Raw genomic sequence first — 21,270 nt, forward strand, 5'->3', positions numbered from 1 at the left:
ATTTAAGCTTTGCACGATAAACTTGGTAAAAATCAGATCTTGAGTTTCGTATGTCCAAAATTGGAAAACTTTATACCATTGGAAACTAGATCCAAAGTACTAAAAATTCCGAGAAGATACTTTTACATGATTCCAAACAGAAAGCTTTCATTTTTCAGCTCAAAATTGCTGATTTAAACAAGCAAGACAGAACCAGTATTGTTTTTCGGCGATATTTGAAAATTTGGCAAAATTCATAGAAAACGAATCAGCCTTGAAATTCGTAACACAATAAGAGTTCCAAACAAAGTTTCAAAGACAATAAACGGAACTAAATTCGGAGTTTTGAGTAACAAGATATAACAGTTCAAAGTCGGTTGATTTTCACTACGTGAACAGTGAATTTTTCAGATTTGAAGAGCCATAGTTGGGGCGTTATTTGGGTATCGAAATGGTATTAAAATTCCACCAAATTTTGTACACTTAAACTTCCATAAGTGGGTTACCTCTCTATCAAATTTCACACAAAAACTCACATGGGAAGGCAGTTAACAAAATGACTAAAGTTCGTGAAATTTTCAAAGTAAAACTGCCAACTCACTCTTTCTTTCATTCCAAAGGTTTTTGTCCAATGAAATCAATCCCAATTCACTCCATTTTTGAAACCAAGGATCCAGAAACATTTAATAGACATTTGATGGGTAATTGACGTCAAAATTTTTGAAACAAAACATCCCAAAACAAGTTTGACCATTCGGTGAGCAAGAAAGGAAAAACTTCCAGTTTTTCAACTTTGTTGCTCTTTCGAAATCAGACCACATCTCACTCAATACAAACTCAAATTGGGAATGGTTGGTGGCGTTGTAAATTAGGTTCAAAATTCTACCTTTGATCAGAAGGAAACGTTAACAAAATCAGTTCACAAGTGAGAGAAAATCAAGCCACAAAATGCAGCTTCTCCATTCCTCTCGGACATACAGTTACAACAGGACAGTCAACTTTGTCGAATCACTACGGTTGATTCAAAATGAACTAATGGGTGATTTTTATACCGTTAGAAATTTATGAATGTCTAGTTTTGAATGCAGCTAGCGACACTCAATTTTGAATTTTTTACAGAGAGATACGTTCAAACAAATAGGCACTGTCCGAGACCTCTACAACATGTTTTCCAGATTTGGTTCATTTCGAAAACTCTAGTTTTGAGCAACCAATTGAAACGATTTTTGGTAGAAACTTTCTACACGCAATATACAACATATATCACTCAATTTCACAGTCAAATAACCATCAAAAGTTCAAAATACAAGCAAGCTAACAACAGGGTAGTTTCCGCCAGCACACCTCTCACAAATTTCTCAACTTTCTTTTCATTTTCCAACCGTAAATCTTTCATGTAACGCATAAACACCATCAACCAAGAATTTAATCCTCAAGTCAGTGACCTATAATCCATCTCAAGGCCGATAGCTTAAAGATTAAAGCAAGAAATGAAACACCTCAAGTCCGCTAACCTATTCCTTACTTATGGTTGTAAACCCATGCCAACCAACCATGATTCTTGAAGAAATTTGAAAGATTGAAGAAGGTGAAGGGTTACCTCTTTAACCCTTGAAGAAACCAGAAATTATTACCACAAAACCTCCAAGAAATTCCACTAGATGATGTGAGGACTTGTAAAATCCCCTATATTTTTCTTCAAATCCCCTTTTATTCGGAATTTATTACTTTAGAATAGCCTTACTACTCATTTACCCCACAATAAGTGTAAATAAACATAGAATTAAGGGTTTTTCCTTTTGTTTTCAAGTTATCGTAAATTAGGATTTTTACGCCTTTTCGTCGGTACGGAGTGTGTATCAAATTTAGTGATTAAGAGTGAGTTTTAGATGATATTAAGTGTGTGATTGGAAGTGATAATAATAAGTTAGTGAATCATAAATTAAAACCCTAGTACACGCGATTTAGGAAAATCGGCTTGAACCGACGGGTATCGTTCACTACCGATTGAACACACCACTTGACCACCATTTCATTAACTTAATCTCATTGTTAGTAGAGCCAAAATATCAGTCCTTAATCAGCATATGATGGCCGAAAATTTTGACTAGAAAAACCAAGGAAAAGAAGAAAATTTCAAGATCAAATCTTGTGTGGATACTTGGAGACCATCCAACTATCTTTGACCAAATTCAAGTCCAAGTTTCTTATCTTTCTTGGACTTCATTCTTTCCCCATTTTTCTTCCATGGTGGCCGACTCTTGAGGGAGCAAACAAGAGAGAAGAAACTTCATTTTCATCTTAGAGTTTAGCCTAGTTTGAGTGAAAATCAAGAATCTAAACCGGTTAATCTCTTCTTTGGGTACTTGGAAAGCTTTGGGTGCTAAAAGTTTTACAAGGAAAGGTGGTGGATTTCTTTTGCAAGCATCTTAGTGAGGTATCATGGCTGTCCATCTTAGTTCTTCCCCTTCATCTTGCTTAAGTTTATGTAGCAGCTTGTATTCTTGGCTTACGATAGCTATTTAAGTAATTTTGATGATTATGATGGCTTTTTGAACTAGGGTCTGAGTTGTTCAATGGTGTTTCTTGTTGTTTATATATCATATGATGATGATAAGCTTGTATAGGAAGTTGAAGTAGTGGTTCAAATTAGAAATGTGAAGTTTATATCTTGAATGCATTAAATTCCAGATTTAAGGATTGAAACTGCTCGGTTCTGACCAGTTTATTCGTGTATGTTAGAGGCCGAATTGGGTTTAGCTCAAAACATAAATGTTGTAGGAAATGATGTCATATAGCTTTCAGTAAAATTTCAGCTTAATCCGAGCATTGTAGCACTTGAAATGACAAAAATACCCTTGACTGCCATAGGTATAGTTTTGCGGACAGTTTTGACATTTCCTAATTCTGGCTGCATTTTTTCACCTTGATCCGCATCAAATTAGCCTTTGGCCAAAACACAAAAATTTTAGCCCTATGTTTCAGCTTTCCAACGCATCTGAAAACGCCTAAAACGGCATTGTGTAACCTGAGTTATTGTTATTTGAATTCAGTACTGACAACCGTACTGACAAGGACATTCTGGTTCCGTAATCTGTACTTTCGACCTAGATCAATTATGAACTGGATTGAGTTGTCTTCATGAAAGTTATAGCCCTTTGTCTTAGCTTCGAAAGGTATAAAGTTCACACCAATCCAATAAACGTAACTCTAGTTGTGACCAAAATGTGCTAAGATGTCGAATCTGTCATTTAGTCTTTTGCCTTCAAAACTTGATTTCCGATTGGATTATTATACTTGTGTTGTATTTGGATGATTTTGAGCCTATTGAACGGCTATTGTGATGAGATTATTTGTATGTGTTTTGGGGCTGAATTAAGAAAAACAATGAAATAATAAATGGCTGAAAAATAGGTAAACACAAAGGGCGTGCTGCCCAAATTTTCACTCAAAAGTTAGGTAGATATACTCACGACTTGAGTAAGGGTTTGAGGACGAATCGAACTTGAATCGTCTAGGGTATTCAAGTCTTGTTTCATAGAGGTCTATAAGTTAGTATTCGGCCGAAACTTGTACCCTTGGAAAAATGAAATTTACGACTAATAAAAATACGTTTTCTCCATTTCTTCGACTCAAATGGTATTTCAAAGTATAATTGTTTCAAAGTTTCAAAGTTTTAAGAGCGAGCATGAATTTTTCGAAATTTGATAGGTATCTTGAATACTATTTAAACGAGTTGCATTTACTTGATTTTCTTGAAGCGAAACTCCTATGTTTCGAAGTCTAGAGAGTTTTACATTCGCAAATGATATTTTATCGCAGATTTGGACGCCAACCAAGGAGTTGAACCTGAACGTGACTTTTGAGAGGCACTAGACCTTTGGTGAGTGCTTCCAAATACCTGATTGAACTGGACCATTGTTTTCAATACTTGACCAATGTGATTTAATGATATGTAATTTGTTTAATCGGGCAAGAGTGTACTTTATCGCACTTGTCCTAATATGATATATATTTATTTATTGTTCCAATGGATTTGATATATTTGTGTATAAGGTGCGCACTTCCTGGAATTCCAGAAACCCTGTGGTGAGTTACTCGAGTCGAGCCGGCAAGGGCTTGGTCGATTGGGTAACAAACCCTGGGTCTTTTATTTTGTCAAGTGGAGTGATATCTTCTCGACTAATCGGTATACTCAAGTGTTACCACCAGTGTTTATTGAGGATTTTGGGCCCAGTAGGGGGTTTGGATGGTGAACAGAAAGTAGTTTAAGTGGTGCTCTACTGGATTGGTTACTTACTTGAAAGTTGACGGAGTGTCAACTATTATTATTATTTTATTTTTTTTGGCAAAACCCCATCCTAGGGATGGGGATGCCAGCCCCTAATTTATTTGGATAAAAGTGGTGGGGAGTTATAGATAATGAAAGAGTGTAAGTTCAAAGAGCCGACACTAGGACGCTAGCCCCCTACACTTCGGCATCGTGGAAAGGGAAACTCCCTGCTATCTAAGAGGACCGCCGTCCTGACAGACCTCGGAAGTTGAGAATATAAAGTGCAGTACAGCTCCGACCGCAAACCTGCCAGCTTATCTGCCGCCGAGTTTGCCTCTCGTACCACGTGTGAAATGGAGGCCGATAGTGAATCCAACAGGCTTCTTATTCTCCTTAGTGTAGTGCAGAGTGGCCACTTGGCGACACCACTCGAATGCAGCATGCGAACCAGGCTCTCCGAATCGACCTCCACCAATAAAGGCCCTGTCACCACCCCAGCACAGAAACGAAGTCCGTGCAGCAATGCCAAGCCTTTCGCCTCTAACACAACCAGCTTTCCAAGCTCCTTATGAAAAGCAAAAATTAAACACCCGTCAGAGTCCCGTAGTAAGCCACCTCCGTACGCCTGGTCAAGGACGACGCTGGCGTCAGTGTTCAACTTGATGCTGGACCTTGGTGGGCGTTTCCAGGAGACCACAACTACCTCTCTTCTCCGTGCCACTTGGGTTCCCAGCCGAGCCATTTGTCCTCGTAATCACCACGAAAGTGACATCTCAAGAGCTTTTTTACCACCCCTAGCTGTTCCTCAAAATCGTCAATCATTGCGACAACCCCGCCAGCTCCAAAACAGGCTCCGTCAAACCGGGCGCTGTTCCGAGATTTCCATAAAAACCAAAGTATTAGTACCGAGACTACCGTCCTAATGTGCCCCCTCGATGATGGGGAAGCCGAGCTAAACCACAACAACACCCTTGTAGACAGCGAGGAGGGTTGGGCCTTCAGGATGCCAAACATCCTTTGGAAAAACCCCCAGACAGCCTTCGCTACCGGCCCCGTAGCGAAAAGATGGCCCACAGTTTCCACATGCGATAGGCAACATGAGCATCGTGATGCTAGCAATATCCCCCTTCGTTTCAAATTGATGTCCACTGGCACCAAGTTACGCAGTACCTTCCACGCAAAGAAGGACATCTTAAGCGGCACAACATTGCTCCAAAGGAGGTCATCCACCAGCGACGGAGCCCGTCTCTGGCGGATAAGGTCCCAAGCCGATGCAGTTGAAAATTCGCCCGAGGGTGAACACGCCCAGATCATGCAATCCCTCTACTCAAGGTGTAGAGTAACGTCCTGTACTTGCTGGACCAAGTGGTCAGGTAGCCAGCTCCTTAAGTGATTGATTCTCCAGCCCCCGCTACCATAGAATTCTGCTAGAAGCATGTGGGGCGGGTCACTAATGGAGAGCAGCTCTGCCAGTGGGGAGTCCCCGAGCCACCGATCATACCAAAAGTCCACAAAGCCTTTGCCGACGCACCACCTAATGTTGCGCTCAACAACGCTTCTGACTCTCTCCAGCCGTCTCCACAAAGAGGAAGGCTTAGCAGCCTGGGCCTGGAGAGGATGACAGCCCTTGATGTACTTGGAGTACATGAATTCCGCCCAGGCCGAGTCAGCTTTCCATAAGCGCTACCATAATTTACAAGCGAAAGCCGTGCACATGTCTTCGAACGAACGGAAACCCAACCCGCCTTCTTCCGCTGGATATCAGACTTTCTCCCAAGACATCCAATGTATGCCCGTGGCCCTAGCATCTTTATCCCATAAGAAGCTGTTACAAATCCTACTCAACTTGGTCAAAATCGCTCTCGGCGGTTCCAGCACCTGTAAAAGATACATAAGCATGGAAGTAAGGACATGACGCAATGTATAAGTTTGCCCCCAGATGAAAGAAGCCTCGAGCTCCAATGGCACAGCCGGTCTCGCATCCGTGACACAATAGCGTCGAACAAGATGCATCTCTCCCTGCCTCTCGAGATAGGAGTCCCTGGGTAAGTGAAAGGAAGGTATTACTGCTGAAAACGCAACTTTGAGGCCACCATGTCCTGCTGCTCGCCAGTTGCCCGGGTGGCCATGATAAAAGCACTTTTGCTGGCGTTAACTTTCTGCCCTGAATATGCCTGGTAGGACTCCAGAAATTCCTTCAAAGCATCTAAACCGCCATCCGAGCAACGGGTGAATATTAGTATATCATCTGCAAAGGCAAGGTAAGGAACTCGCGATCCCGAAGAGACGTAGAACCGACTCTTATCCGGGCAGAACAAGTGATACAGGCCCCTACCTAGAAATTCCGCGACCAGCACAAACAGAGCAGGGGAGAGGGGATCACCCTGATGAACTCCTCTCGTTGACTTGAAGAAGCCCGCTGGGGTTCCATTGACCAAAACCGAGAACCAGTTATTCGACAGAGTTCTGAATATCAAGTCCACCACCCGTTCATGGAAACCAAAACGACGAAGCATAAAAATGAGAAAGCTCCAGTCGACCCTGTCATAAGCCTTCTCCATGTCCAATTTCAGCATTAAGTTTGGGCACTTCACTCTCCTATCGAGATCCAAGGCTAGTTCCTGTGCGAGAAGGATGTTGTCAGCGATGCTCCTACCAGGGACAAACCCCGACTGCCAGGGCGATACTAGTTTAGGGAGTAAGCGGTTGAGCCTGTTCATTAAAACTTTTGAGATGATCTTCGAACTTAAATTACACGAGCTGATGGGCCTGAATTCCTGCCATTTAGATGCCCCGGCCACCTTTGGAATTAGGACTATCAGTGAACTAGAGAACCCCTTAGGTTGGGGGCCCCTTTAAAGAACTCCTGAACCGCTTCGAGCAATTCCTTGTGAGCTATCGCCCAACACTCTTGATAGAAAGCCGCTCCAAACCCGTCCAGCCCCGGGGCACTGTCCCTTGCCATGGCGGAGACCGCCTCTTGTAGTTCAGCCAGCGACGACAATCGCTGAAGGTCATCGTTATCTTCTGGAGTCAAAGATGGCAACGAAAATTCCATGATTGGGATGGCCCTGCCCTCACGCTCCGATGTAAACAACTGCTCGAAGAAGCAGGCCGCCGAGCCCTTAATAGCCTCCTCATCCTCCACCCACCGTCCTGCATCATCCTTAATCCGCGAGATGAAATTAATGCTCCGCCGCTGCTTAACAACAGAATGGAAGAATTTGGTGTTTGCATCCTCCTGCTGAAGCCATTTAACGCCCGATTTTGCTTCCAATACTCGCATTCTATGGACAGTGCCTGCGCATGTTTTGCCAGAGCCTCCCCTAACCGTACTCGGGACGAGTCATCCCGGGCCGCATCGTACTCCGCCTAGCGAACCAGTAGCATCTCTTCCGCTTCGAGCACTGCTCGGAAGATATTGCCAAAGGACCGTCTGTTCCATTCGCGAAGGCGGCTTTTGACGTTCAATAGGCGCTGGTGAAAACCCACCATGCTAACAGGGACTTGTCAAGCTTCATTTGCAACGTCTCTGAAGCTCAGGTGTTTAGTCCAAACGTTTAAAAAGTGAAACGCTGAACTCCTCCCTCTGCTCCCGCCGCATTTTATTAGAAGCGGAGCATGGTCTGATCTACCGCGGACCAAGTGAGATACCTTGGTGACTTCAAATACCTCCATCCAACCCTCATTTGCCAATGCCCAGTCAAGCTGCTGCCATACTCTGCCATTCATCCAAGTGAAAGCTGGCCCGTCGAAGGCGACCTCCGAGAGACCACAATCAGTTATGGTTTTATTAAACTCCTCCATATTACGATCATTTGGAGGGGCGCCACCAGATCGCTCGTTAATATTGGAGATCACATTAAAGTCTCCCGCGATTAGCCAAGGGCCTGAAAAACGATCTTTAATCTCCTTCATTGCCTGCCACAGAACCCTCCTACCCACCCTCGTACACTTGGCATAGGTTGCTGAGAATTGCAAAGTAAAACCAACCCATGAGATCACCATGTGAACCAACTGATCCCCCAGCTCATAGGGAACTAAAGACAAGTCATCACTCCAAAATACCCAAAGTTTACTGTCAAGAAACGATTGAGCGTTGGAAAAATGCATGCGGCGACACAGATATGGTAATAAATCTGTGCTTGCCATGGGCTCCAACAAAATCAATACCCGAATGCCATTTTGCGTACATAACTTATAAAGAAAGCGTTGCGAGTCAGCCCTAGTGACACCCCGTATATTCCACACAAGAAAATTAATGAAATTAATCATGAGGGAGTAAAGAGGACTTAACTTGAGAGAGAAACTGGTGAAGTTTCTTGTTATAATTGGTCGGGCGTCCAGATTTTTTTGCAAGTCTACTGAGCAGTTCAACGTCCTTCGCGTCAAAAACCGCACGATGAGGTAAATGTGGGTCGATCATCTTTTCAAGTTTCAGCTGGTCCGGAAAACCGTACATGAGTTGCTGAGGATCCTCTAACGAGATCTTGGCCGCCTTCAACCAGACCGCCGACTTGCACCTGCGTAGTGGGGTGCGTTCCTTAGTGATGACAGTGGCGAAGGGGGTGCTGATTGAGCCTGCGCAATCTTCACCCTTGCTGCTCTTCCCCCAAGTCCCCCAGAGCCGCAAACGAGTTGGAGAGCGTGAGGTTCGTGGCTACCAACGCCCGGCAGCCCTTTGGTGTCCGAGCATATCCTCCGCTCTCCTCCTGCAGAGGCGTGTTGTCCTCCGTACTACAGTGCACCTCACCCAAAAGGTTGGCCGCAACACCGTGGGCTTGCTGCCGCACTCCGGCCTCTGGGTCTGGGTGCGGAAGCGCCCCTTGGCGCTGCTGGTTATGTACAGAGTTATCAGGTAGTTCCTTGATTAATCCCTCTACGTCCTTCTGATCCTGCTGGGGTCGTGACGGTGCCGCGATCGCATGGAAAGGGCCATCTGCTGGCCCTCCCCCCTCTAGGTCCAAAGAGTTTATCACCTGGTCCTACTGCATCACCGGTTCTGCCACGGCGCTTTGCTGTTCAACACCGTGAATCACCTTGCCCTTATCAGATTGCGTCTTGGGGATGTAGACCTGGCTAGAGGTAGCACTTTTTTCTAACTTTCGGGGCGGCTTTAAAGATGGGTTCTTTGAGTAGCAGTCAGTTTTGATCAAGCTCTGGTGATGCAATGGGAATTTGGCTCCTGAGAGCCATCCGTATCCTTATACTTTGGAATGATTAGTACTTATCGTGTTATTGTTTGATTTTAAAAGAAAAACTTTACACTCGCTCTTTTTGAGATTTGCTACTTGAAGTGTTATTACTCACTTTTATGAACTTTTCATGCTAATTATTTTGCTACATTGAAACTTGTACTTATAAACAATGGTCGATTTGCTATTTGGAATCTCACTGGGCTTTTAGCTCATTCCACGCCATTTTTTTTCCTTACAAGGGGTACGAGCGAGGCGTGGGACTGGTACAGACTAGAGTTGTCTAGTTTTTGAATTTTGTAATTGTACTTACACTAGTCGCTCGATTAGGGTTGAATGTATTTAGAACTCCAATCTTTTGATGTATTTGAAATTGTATGGATGGTTGAGATAGAAATAAATGTATTTTTATGTCCCAAACTTGGGAACTGTTATTTCGTTTATTATTGAGGTTGTACCCTATTTTATTTGATGTGAGTGAGTGAGTCCTGGCGAGAGTTGGGCAGGCGACTCACTAAACCCTAGGGTACGCCCTAGGAGGAGGTGGGGGCGTCACAGATGATGTCTTTTTCCAAACTAGAACTAACCTCCAAGTAGTATGTGAGTTGGGTGAAAATTTGTGAGGGAAATGGAAGCAAAAATAATGCAAGATGAAGAGAGTTTTCTTCTCTTCTTTTCCTTCGCTGTTTGGCCGACCAAGAGAGGGGAGAGAGAGAAGGGTTTGTGTTGTGAATCTTCCCTTGGAAGATTGGAGGGAAAAAGGCGCAAAAAGGTGTCCAAGGTCAACTTTGAATAGTGCGCGAATAGTGTCCCGTACTACCACTTTTCTTTCTTGTTTGTTTCACTTGAGTACTAATCCTCAAATGTAATTCCTTTAAAACTATAATTATTCACTCTTAGTAGTCTAATATTAATTATTCAAATCTCCAATTAGTCGTACCGGCGCGACTTTTGGGAAACTATTGACGCGCGCACGGTAAAAGTTTAATTTGAACTCATTCACATCCAATCGCTCAATTAACTTTTTTTAGTCTACTATTGATCATTCTTAATTCTCCAAGGTTATTGTATTCTCGGACCGAACATAGCTTCAAAAAACGTGTACTCATTATTTCTCGTTAAACGAGCCATACAAAAATTAAATTTGCTAACGAAACGTTTTAAAATTATAAAAGGAACATTTTTGCATACAAATGGACTTGAAACGAATGAAATTAATTATTTGGGGTAAACGGGTGAATAAATAATTAAATAAGCCAGTAAAAAAAATAAGAAAAAATTCGGGTCCTCACAACCTTCCCTCCTTAAAAGAATTTCGTCGTCGAAATTCATATTTTGATCTAGGAACAAACTCTGGATATTTCTTCTGGATCTCCTCTTCTACTTCTTAAGTCACTTTCCCCCGTTTCATGATTTCTCCATAAGACCTTCACTAGTGGATTTGCTTGCGTTTTAACTCCTTCACTTTTAGATCAGAAATCTTTACCTCCCAGCAAGTCCTATTTCTCCCACTCAAAACTCACACTTATTGACCTTAACAAAAGTTGGTGCTCTCTCGAAATTTTCAAAACTATTCTCAGGTGCCGTTCATGATCTTATCACAGGTCTAAAGGTGTGGAACAATAATTAAATATATATATATAAGCTGTAAAATTAATTAAAGTAAAGTAAAATTTTCATATATTATAAAAGATCGTAATAGTTTTATCGAGGTAGAGTAATTTCATCAAATCATTCCAAAAGAAAGGGGAAACAACAAAATCATAGCGAAACGTACTAAGTCGTAATATACAAAACAACAAAAGGATGTCATCCCCTAAACGACATTACAACTTCTAAAAGTACCAGTCTAAGTTAGGGTAAAACTACAATCCCGATCTGTCGAGTGGGGTCAGATCCATCCCTACTCATAGAGTTTCCACTATTTGGATCCCTCTTACAATCATTAGCATTAATCACTCCTTCTGGCACTCAACTGATTTGCAGTGGACCTAGCAGGTTGTTGAGAATTTTCTCCTCCCTTAGAAGTTTTAGGACAATTCGAAAACTTATACTCGGTACTACCGCACCTCAGACATTTTCCTTGTTTTCTCCAACACTCGACCTCGGTGTGGTTAATGTTGCCATAGTATCCATAAATTACGTGACGAGTCACGACTTGACCAATTTGAGAATTTTCCTTTTATTGATTTCGCCTACCCTGATTTCCTTTTGGCGGGGTTTCGCTTGATGAAGTTTCTCCGGGTTTTTCAGACATCTTCACTCCTCCAACCTCTTTTCCCATTTTAAGGGGTTGGGTAGATCTCTCTGACTGTTTAGGGGTATCGCTTGCTTTACCCCTCTTTCTAACATGAAAGACCTTAGATTGAGATTTAGCATTCTCTACCCTCTGTGCCTTATCCAAGGCATCCGTAAAAGTGGTGATCTGGGCGGTTGCTAGAAATTCTTGGATTTCTACGTTTAATCCTTGAATAAATCTCCTTATCCTTTTGCGCTCCGTGATCATTAGCTCAGGGGCAAATTTCGAAAGTTTAGTGAACCGCTCCTCATATTCGGCCACACTTAGTAATCCTTGTTTCAACTTAATAAAGTCGTCCTAGCTCTTTTCTTGTATAATTGGCGGGAGGAACTTGACATTAAACTCCCTCTCAAAGTTTACTCAAGTCCAAGGGGTTTGTTCTCTTTCCCACTTCGCTCTTACAACATTCCACCACGAGCGTGCCGCTCCCTCAAACTGAAAAATGGTAAAATTCACTTGCCTTTCCTCGGCATAATCTAAAGCAGCAAAAATCTCAATCATCCTATCAATCAAATTTTCTGCTATCTCGGGATCAGACCCTCCATGAAACCTAGGTGGAGCGAAGTTCAAGAATCGATCTAGGGTTCTATCCTCACCCCTCTCTTGATTCCCAGGCTGGTTAACTGGTTTTGGGTCTTGGTTCTCAACTAAGTGCTCGAAAACATCAGTTATGCGGTTAAGGGCCGTAGATACTTGGTCATTCCCTTCATTCCTAGGGTTTTGATTTGGTCCAGTCGCGAATTTCTCACCTCTCTCGGGAGTGCGGGGTTGCCGAAACCCACGCCCACGCCCACGCCCCCGTCCACTTCCTCGCCGATCCTTTTAGAAGGATTCTAAACGCATAATAAAAGAGAAAATATAAGCATATAAATTGAAAAATATGTACACATTGCAAGAACACTTTAAATCAAAGTATAGATATTTATATAAACTAGAAGTCATGTCACATGTCAAGGTGCATACAACAAGTTAATAGTATCAAATACAGGATATAGGCAAGTAAGTGCCACAAAATATAGGAGTATGTGCAGGCAAAATACAAAAGGTCTCACGGCGTGCACCATCTCTACTATCCTAGGCAGAATCAAAAGAAGGAGAGCCATAAACCTAGTTAGGGAAAGAACTAGAAGAATCCACGATACCAAACCACATCATTCGATTGACTATAAATTCCAAATTCTATTCAAAAGCCTAAACTACTTTCTAAATCCTTAGGCTAAAACTGCCAATGAATACAAGTTTTTCCTCCCTAAATTCAGAGTGAAAGTTCCTATACAGGTTAGAGTAATAAGTCAAACCAAAAGAAATACAAAAGATGTTTCATTTTCAAGCTCAAAATGGGGTCCACAAGACATTAAATCATAGATGTATAAGGATTTAATTCCAACAAAATAAAATATTAGCATTCAACATCACTCTAATTAGACACAAACACTTCAATATTACTCGCTAAAACATCAAGCACCAAGATCACATTGCACTTAATACACAATCAAATCCCACAGTCCGACATCCTAAACTTTTAGCCTAAGATACAATACAAAGATCTGAAACCTAAACTCTAATACCAACTGTGACTCCCCCACTTCTCCCAAGAGTGAACCCAAGGGTATCGGCAGGACGCCCGCCAAACTCCTGCCAGGATTTGATACAATTTCAATTCAAAGTTAAGGATAAATAACCGAATAATAAAAGTCAGAGTGAAGAAACGTCGCTTCCTTAATAACCTTTAAATTTTACATCACAAGTTACCAAAAGTACATCAACATTTTCCAAAATATACAACCTCGAAAAACTGTCTAAACAATTACATTCAGAACCCTAATGAAAAGTGCATCAAGTTGGCTTCTCCAATTCTTTCCATTTCGACTCCTGTTAAGGAAAACAAAATTAATGGGATGAGTTAACGCTCAGTGAGGCCAAGAAAAATATGCAAACACATAGTCAAGTAGCAATAGCACTTATGCGAGAAATAAAGTTATAACATTCAATCAATTCACAATTTAAAATAGACACACTCAATAAGGATACGGGAGCTCTCGCAAGCTCGAGTTACACGGTTGGGCAATAGGTCGGGGTGCCCCCCAGAAGTATAAGTGATCGATGAGACATCGCTCCAATCGACTTAGAATTGTTTATAGTTTTAAGTCGACATGAGAGGTACCTCCCACCCGAATTGGTGTAGTACATACTATCATTTAGAGAACCGATTATAGCACTGAGACGATATGAGAGGTACCTCCCACCCGAACAGGGTGTGGTACATACATCCGCTCAGAGTTCACAAGTTAAACATATTCATGTACAATTACCAATCATTGTTTATGGTTCTGAGTCGACATGAGAGGTACCTCCCACCCGAATTGGTGTGGTACATGCTACTGCTCAGAGAACCAATTATAGCGTTGAGACGATATGAAAGGTACCTCCCACCCGAATTGGTGTGGTACATGCTATCGCTCAGAGAACCGCTTATAGCACTGAGATGGTATGAGAGGCACCTCCCATCCGAACAAGGTGTGGTACATGCATCCACTCAGAACTCACAAGTTAAACATATTCATGTACAATTTTCAAACATATGTATTCATGTAACAAGTATCACGTAATTAAAAGAGAGAGAGGACGATGGCGATAAGGTACACCCTCGTCTCGGCGAGTTTACGCATCATGTATAACACTTGTACAATTAACATTTCAACCACATAAGCATTTAACATGCACTTGACACTCACCACAAGTCAAGGACAAGTTAAGAGTAAAGCGAGTTGTCAGACGAGCTCTTCGGCTTCTTCGTGACCACCTGAGACATGTACAATCATAATTACCTAGGTGCTCAACCAAGGTTACAAAGAAAGACATTTTCTCGCTACTCACTCTCCAAGTCACAAGTTCGAGCTAAATTAAAGAAGTTTTTCTAGCTAAATCGTTAAAATAATGCTCAAGAGAATTCAAAGGTGGTTTTTGATTCAACTCGTGATAAGAAATCTCAAATTCAAAAATAGCACCGTTTTCACTTTTGGCACGAAAATCGAGGAAAAGAAGTAAATGGTTCTCATTTTTTTCCAAAACTTTAAATCTCTTGTCCAAACTTTGGAAGGTAAAGAGTATTCACATTTTTTTCAAGCTAATGAAGTCAAACATATCCAACACTCCACTCATTTCATAGAAAAAATATCAAAACTAAGGTTCCAAGGTTCAAGTATAAAATAAGGTGTCATTAACCAAGAAAGTGGAACAACCAAGAAAACGCATTAGGAAAGGTTTAACCTTCGGAAACCAAGATTTGAAATGAAGGTTTAAAATTCTAATGGAACCGTGTATTCCATCATGAAATTACACCTAAAACCGTCTAATAATTGCAAAGGATGATGGAAAGTTCTTAAAAGTTCATTTTCTAAGAAATCAAGAATTTCAGTTTTGCGCGACAAACTTGGTAAAAATCAGATCTTGAGTTTCGTATGTCCAAAAATGGAAAAATTTATACCATTGAAAACTAGATCCAAATTACTAAAAGTTCCTAGAAGATACTTTTAGATGATTCCAAACAGAAAGCATTCATTTTTCAGTTCAAAGTTGCTGATTTAAACAAGCAAGACAGAACCAGTTTTGTTTTTCGGCGATATTTGAAAATTTGGCAAAATTTATAAAAAATGAATCAAGCTTTGAAATTCGTAACACAATAAGAGTTCCAAACAAATTTTCAATCACAATAAGCAGAACTAAATTCGGAGTTTTGAACAACAAGATATAACAGTTCAAAGTCGGGTGATTTTCACTACATGAATAGTGAATTTTCAGATTTGAAGAGCCATCTTTGGAGTATTATTTGGGTATCGAAATAAATTTGGTACACTTAAACTTCCATAAGTGGGCTACCTCTATACCAAATTTCACACAAAAACTCACATGGGAAGGCAGTTAACAAAATGACTAAATTTCGTGAAATTTTCAAAGCAAAACTGCCAACTCACTCTTTCTTTCATTCCAAAGGTTTTTGTCCAATGTAATCAATCCCAATTCACTCCATTTTTTAAACCAAGGGTCCAGAAACATTTAATAGACATTTGGTGGATAATTGACATCAAAATTTTTGAAACAAAACATCCCAAAACAAGTTTGACCATTCGGTCAGCAAGAAAGGAAAAACTTTCAGTTTTCCAGCTTTGTTGCACTTTCGAAATCAGACCACATCTCACTCCATACAAACTCAAATTGGGAATGGTTGGTGGCGTTGTAAACTAGGTTCAAAATGCTACATTTCATCAGAAGGAAACATTAACAGAATCAGTTCACAAGTGAGAGAAAATCAAGCCACAAAATGCAGCTTCTCCATTCCTCTCGGATAGACAGTTACAACAGGACAACCAACTTTGTCAAATCACTATAGTTGATTCAAAATGAACTAATGGGTGATTTTTATACCGTTAGAAAGTTATGAATGTCTAGTTTTGAATGCCACTAATGGCACTCAATTTTGATTTTTTTACAGAGATATACGTTCGAACAAAGAGGCACTGTCCGAGACCTCTACAACACATTTTCCAGATTTGGTTCTTTTCGACATTTTCCACATTTTCCAGTTTTGAGCAACCAATTGAAACGATTTTTGGTAGACACTTTCTACACACAATATACAACATATATCACTCCATTTCACTGTCAAATAACCATCAAAAGTTTGAAATACAAGCAAGATAACAACAGGGCAGTTTCGGCCAGCACATCTCTCACAAATTTCTCAACTTTCTCTCCATTTTCCAACTGTAAATCTTTCATATAACGCATAAACAACATCAACCAAGCATTTAATCTTCAAGTCAGCTACCTATAATCCACCTCAAGGCCGCTACCTTAAAGATTAAAGTAAGAAATGAAACACCTCAAGTCCGCTAGCCTATTCCTTGCTTAGAGTTGTAAACCCATGCAAACTAACCATGATTCTTGAAGAAATTTGAAAGATTGAAGAAGGTGAAGGGTTACCTCTTTAACCCTTGAAGAAACCAGAAATTTTCACCACAAAACCTCCAAGAAATTCCACTAGATGATTCCTTTCTTCAAGCTAGAACTAACCTTCAAGTAGTATGTGAGTTGGGTGAAGATTTGTGAGGGAAATGGAAGCAAAAATGGTGCAAGATGAAGAGAGCTTTCTTCTCTTCTTTTCCTTTGCTGTTTGGCCGACCAAGAGAGGGGAGAGAGAGAAGGGTTTGTGTTGTGAATCTTCCCTTGGAAGATTGGAGGGAAAAAGGTGCAAAAAGGTGTCCAAGGTCAACTTTGAATAGTGCGCGAATAGTGTCCCGTACTATCACTTTTCTTTCTTGTTTGTTTCACTTGAGCACTAATCCTCAAATGTAATTCCTTCAACACTATAATTATTCACTCTTAGTAGTCTAATATTAATTTTTCAAATCTCTAATTAGTCGTACCGGCATGACTTTCGGGAAATTATTGACGCGCGTACGGTAAAAGCTTAATTTGAACTCACTCACATCCAATCCCTCAATTAACTTTTCTTAGTCTACTATTGATCATTCTTAATTCTCCAAGGTTATTGCACTCTCGGACCGAACATAGCCTCAAAAAATGTGTACTCATTATTTCTCGCTAAACGAGCCGTAGAAAAATTAAATTTGCTAACGAAACGTTTTAAAATTTTAAAAGGGACATTTTTGCATACAAATGGACTTGAAACGGATGAAATAAATTATTTGAGATAAACGGATGAATAAATAATTAAATAAGCCAATAAAAAAATAAGAAAAAATTCAGGTCCACACAGAAACTTAGTTAATTAGTTATAAAAGTAATTAAAACACACCAAAACTAAATAATAAAACACTCTAAAAAACATGTAAAATATGCACTTATCAATCCAAAATAATGAAACGTACATGATCGAGGAGTATTACTCTTTTACAACCACGTTACGTATAAATATAAAAGATTTAGCATCTAAACTCAAAACCGCTGTGCTCCTAAATAAACAAAAGGTAACTGCAACTGTTGAAACCCCAAGACACTTTGAACCAATGACAGGTGAGCATCTAAAACCCTAGGGGAGCAAATGAAAGAGCTCTTGGTCACATTAACCTTTTACCCCGAGATAGCCTGATAATGACCCAAAAATCCCCGTAATGCTTCCAAGCAATGTCACGAACACCTAGTGAAAATTAGAATATCATTTGCAAAGGATAAATATGGTACATGCTCCCCAGCCGAGACGAAGGAATAACTCTTGTTTGTCGTTAACAAATGTTGAAGACCCCCGCCCAAAAACTATACCATTAATGCAAACAAAGCCGGGGAGAGAGGATCACCTTGTCTAACCCCCAGAGAAGATCTAAAGAAACCAGACTGTTCTCCATTAATTAAGATAGAAAACCAATTACTAGAAATAATGCGATAAATGAGGTCAACACTAGTCTCCTGAAAACCAAATGCTCACAGCATGTGCAACAAAAACAGCCATTCTACTCTGTCGAAAGCCTTTTCCATCCTTAGAATCTAAACGTGGGAAATCCACTTCTAGAAGCTCTTGGCTGTGCAATTTGGAATCAACCTCTTTCTGAAATCCTTTCAACTACATAAGGGAAACCTCTAACTCAGGAAGCTGAGTAAGAGACCTCCTCCGAAATCCACCCCCAGATACACCAAAAGAGTTGTCTACCACTGGAGGAGGCGACTTGGATCAAAACCGAATCGCAGGCTTCCCCACTGCCATATGCCACTCCTCCAATTCCTACAACACTTAAAATGAATTCGATGTGGCAACAACAACTTCCTCCTCTGAATCCCAATCATCACTGGAGATAGGCTGCTCATTCCCCTCATTTCTTGTTTATTCAAGCAACAAAGGAGGTTGCTGAAGAACAGACACAATCTGAAGAGAAGGCTGAGCACAAGGATCCTTTGCAACTAACAATACAGCTCTCCGTTCTAACCTAGCAGAATTCAATGCTTCCTCTCCCACTTTTGTCTTTCCCTTCTCCAACCCATGCCCTAGTTCTTCTTCTTGCATGAGCGTAGCATCTTGAACAGAATCAGTCTCTGCAATCAACACCTGCTGCTCCTTTCCCTGCTAAGAAATGGAAGGCTGACCCTTCTGCCCATGGCCCATGACTACATGCATCTGTTTAAGCTTAGTTTTTTCCAGTTGTGGAGGTTCAGCCGGATGTAAAGAAGTTCTTGGTGAAACAAGCTTCTTCCAGGTGACCCTATTACTTTCCCTAATCCACAACTCATATTCCATGGATTATATCTATTTACACAAATACCTCGACGATTCCCGCTCTTTAATACATAGAGCCCCATAAGTATATCTTGAGTTGGTACTGAAATGGGATCCCCAATAGTTAGAGACAAAAGATTCATATGAGAAAACATAAGTAAATGAGCCTCCTCTTTGATTCCAGTTAGTAAGAGGGATCTTGAACTAAGAAATAGACCCTAGAAGCTAAAAAAGGCTATCCTGAGCAATTGCAATAATCGGGTTCATTGATATTCCTGGTATAGTAGATGCTATTACACGTACAATCATGCTCAATTCGATATTTTTTGAACTCCTTTATTAGTTAGACTATCACAAGTACAAGAAATTAAATCTACACTATAAAAGTAACAAAAATACAATAGAAAAATCCTAAATGTATGGAATTCCTTACTATTCTTGCAACTGAAGTTACTAGTTAAGTGAATACTATTATCTTAATTAGTTATGACGTAATTTCTTAATGTATATGAAACCTACTTTCGTAGTGAATCAATTATACTTGTAATTATGCCATACTTACTCTTGTGGTTATGAATTAACTATAAGTTCATTTCTTCTATAAAATTACATGAAACAAGTCATTTAAACCACAAAGGTGCACCTCTACTCTCGTGAGTGTACTCCCTAGGTTTATCACTTTCTTGTAGTGTTAAATTCCAATTCTCATTGCAAATTTAACACCTTAAGATTATCACAATTAATGGCCGCTTATTCATGATTAGAAAAGTAAAAGTGATAAATAACTTACTCAAAAGAATACCATCAAATAACCAAGTAAACATCACTAACAAGATACAAAAAGTTCATCCATAACTCTATGCATAAACTTTAACTAAACATAAAGAACAAGATCCAAACTTGAATAATAGTTAAACATGAACTTAAATACAAAAGAGAATGTGATAGGAGAGAAATCACCCTTGTCACATGAGCTCAACTCTCCATCTTTGCTCCCCAATTCTTCATCCAAATTTAACTACAAATACAAGAAGGACAAACTACTCTAATTATACTATACTACCCTAACTAATGAACTAAGAAAATTCTAGTGAAAACTATTTTTAGTGAGTTTCTCTAGCCTTCCAAAGTTGTGAAAATGGTCTCCAAGGCATATATTTATAGAGGAATTCAAGAGCTAAAGGAGTTGTTTCTAGTTGTCATTTTTTATTTTTAAAACTCTCAAAGATTGCTTCTCAAAGTTTCCATCCTCATCTGATCATTTTCAGCCGGAATCTTTGTAGAAAAAGTGGTCAAAAGATTGTGTGAAAAAAGCACAAGTTGCAGAGCAAGTTGCAGCCGAAATCCACTCAAACGTGGGTATAAAACGCGGTCTATGCCTGCATTTTGACCCCTCCCCCGCGGTTTTACTCTTTTGCAGGTTTGCACTTTTCTGGGTAGAATTCTTCCTTGCTCTATTTTTGGTCCAATATCAATGGATATTTTCTCAATGTTAGAGGCTGAACTAGCTCTTGTTAAAACATACAAGTTGTAGCCCTTTGAGTTACCTTTTCAATGCATCAAGAATCATCCAAATTGAAGCTCTGTGGACCAAGAAATGACCAAAATACCCTTGACTAGTCAGAACTTTGTTTCAGTTTTCGACCATGAAAATACACTTCTGTATTTCGACTTTTTGACTAGGAAAATGACTGAACTGGATTTTGATGTCTACATACCAAATGTAGATTTATCTCTTAGCTTCAAAATATAAGAATTACCTCAATCTGATGCTTGTAGTTCAAGATATAGCTGAAATACCACAAGATAACAAAACTAGAAAAATTCCTTTAATTGCATTTCATCTCTTGCACTTCATATTCTTTTTTATCATTTTAAATCATCATCAATCATCCAATTATCTTTTCAATTTATGCCATTTGATGATTGAATCCTCAAACCTATAAAAACATGAAGTTTTTATCATTAAAATCCATAGAAATGCAATTTTTACCACTTAAATCACAAAATACATATTTTCACTAGAATCCTAGTTAATTAGCTATACAAGTAGTTAAAATACACCAAAACTAACTAATAAAATACACTAAAAACACATACTTATCAAACTCCTCCACACTTGAACCATTACTTGTCCTCAAGTAATAAGAAATGCAAACCAATAATGATCCAAAATTTTAAAAATAAACATACGTGCACCATTCAACTTCATTTCCTCAAAAACAAGGTAAAGAACTATTATGCAATCACTTAACTAAGTTCAAGTACTCATAATATCAAGTAAATGAGAGCCAAT

At 40.0% G+C, this 21,270-nt stretch overlaps 1 protein-coding gene across 1 annotated transcript; it reads right to left on the bottom strand.

The window, feature by feature from the left end:
* Positions 1–4,439: 4,439 nt before the first annotated feature.
* Positions 4,440–4,994, bottom strand: LOC113750471. The gene has a single exon (XM_027294438.1). The coding sequence runs from the start codon at positions 4,992–4,994 to the stop codon at positions 4,440–4,442; it is 555 nt and encodes a 184-aa protein (XP_027150239.1).
* Positions 4,995–21,270: the final 16,276 nt, after the last annotated feature.

This window comes from Coffea eugenioides, chromosome 10 (assembly GCF_003713205.1).
Source record: "Coffea eugenioides isolate CCC68of chromosome 10, Ceug_1.0, whole genome shotgun sequence".
Taxonomy (NCBI): domain Eukaryota; kingdom Viridiplantae; phylum Streptophyta; class Magnoliopsida; order Gentianales; family Rubiaceae; genus Coffea; species Coffea eugenioides.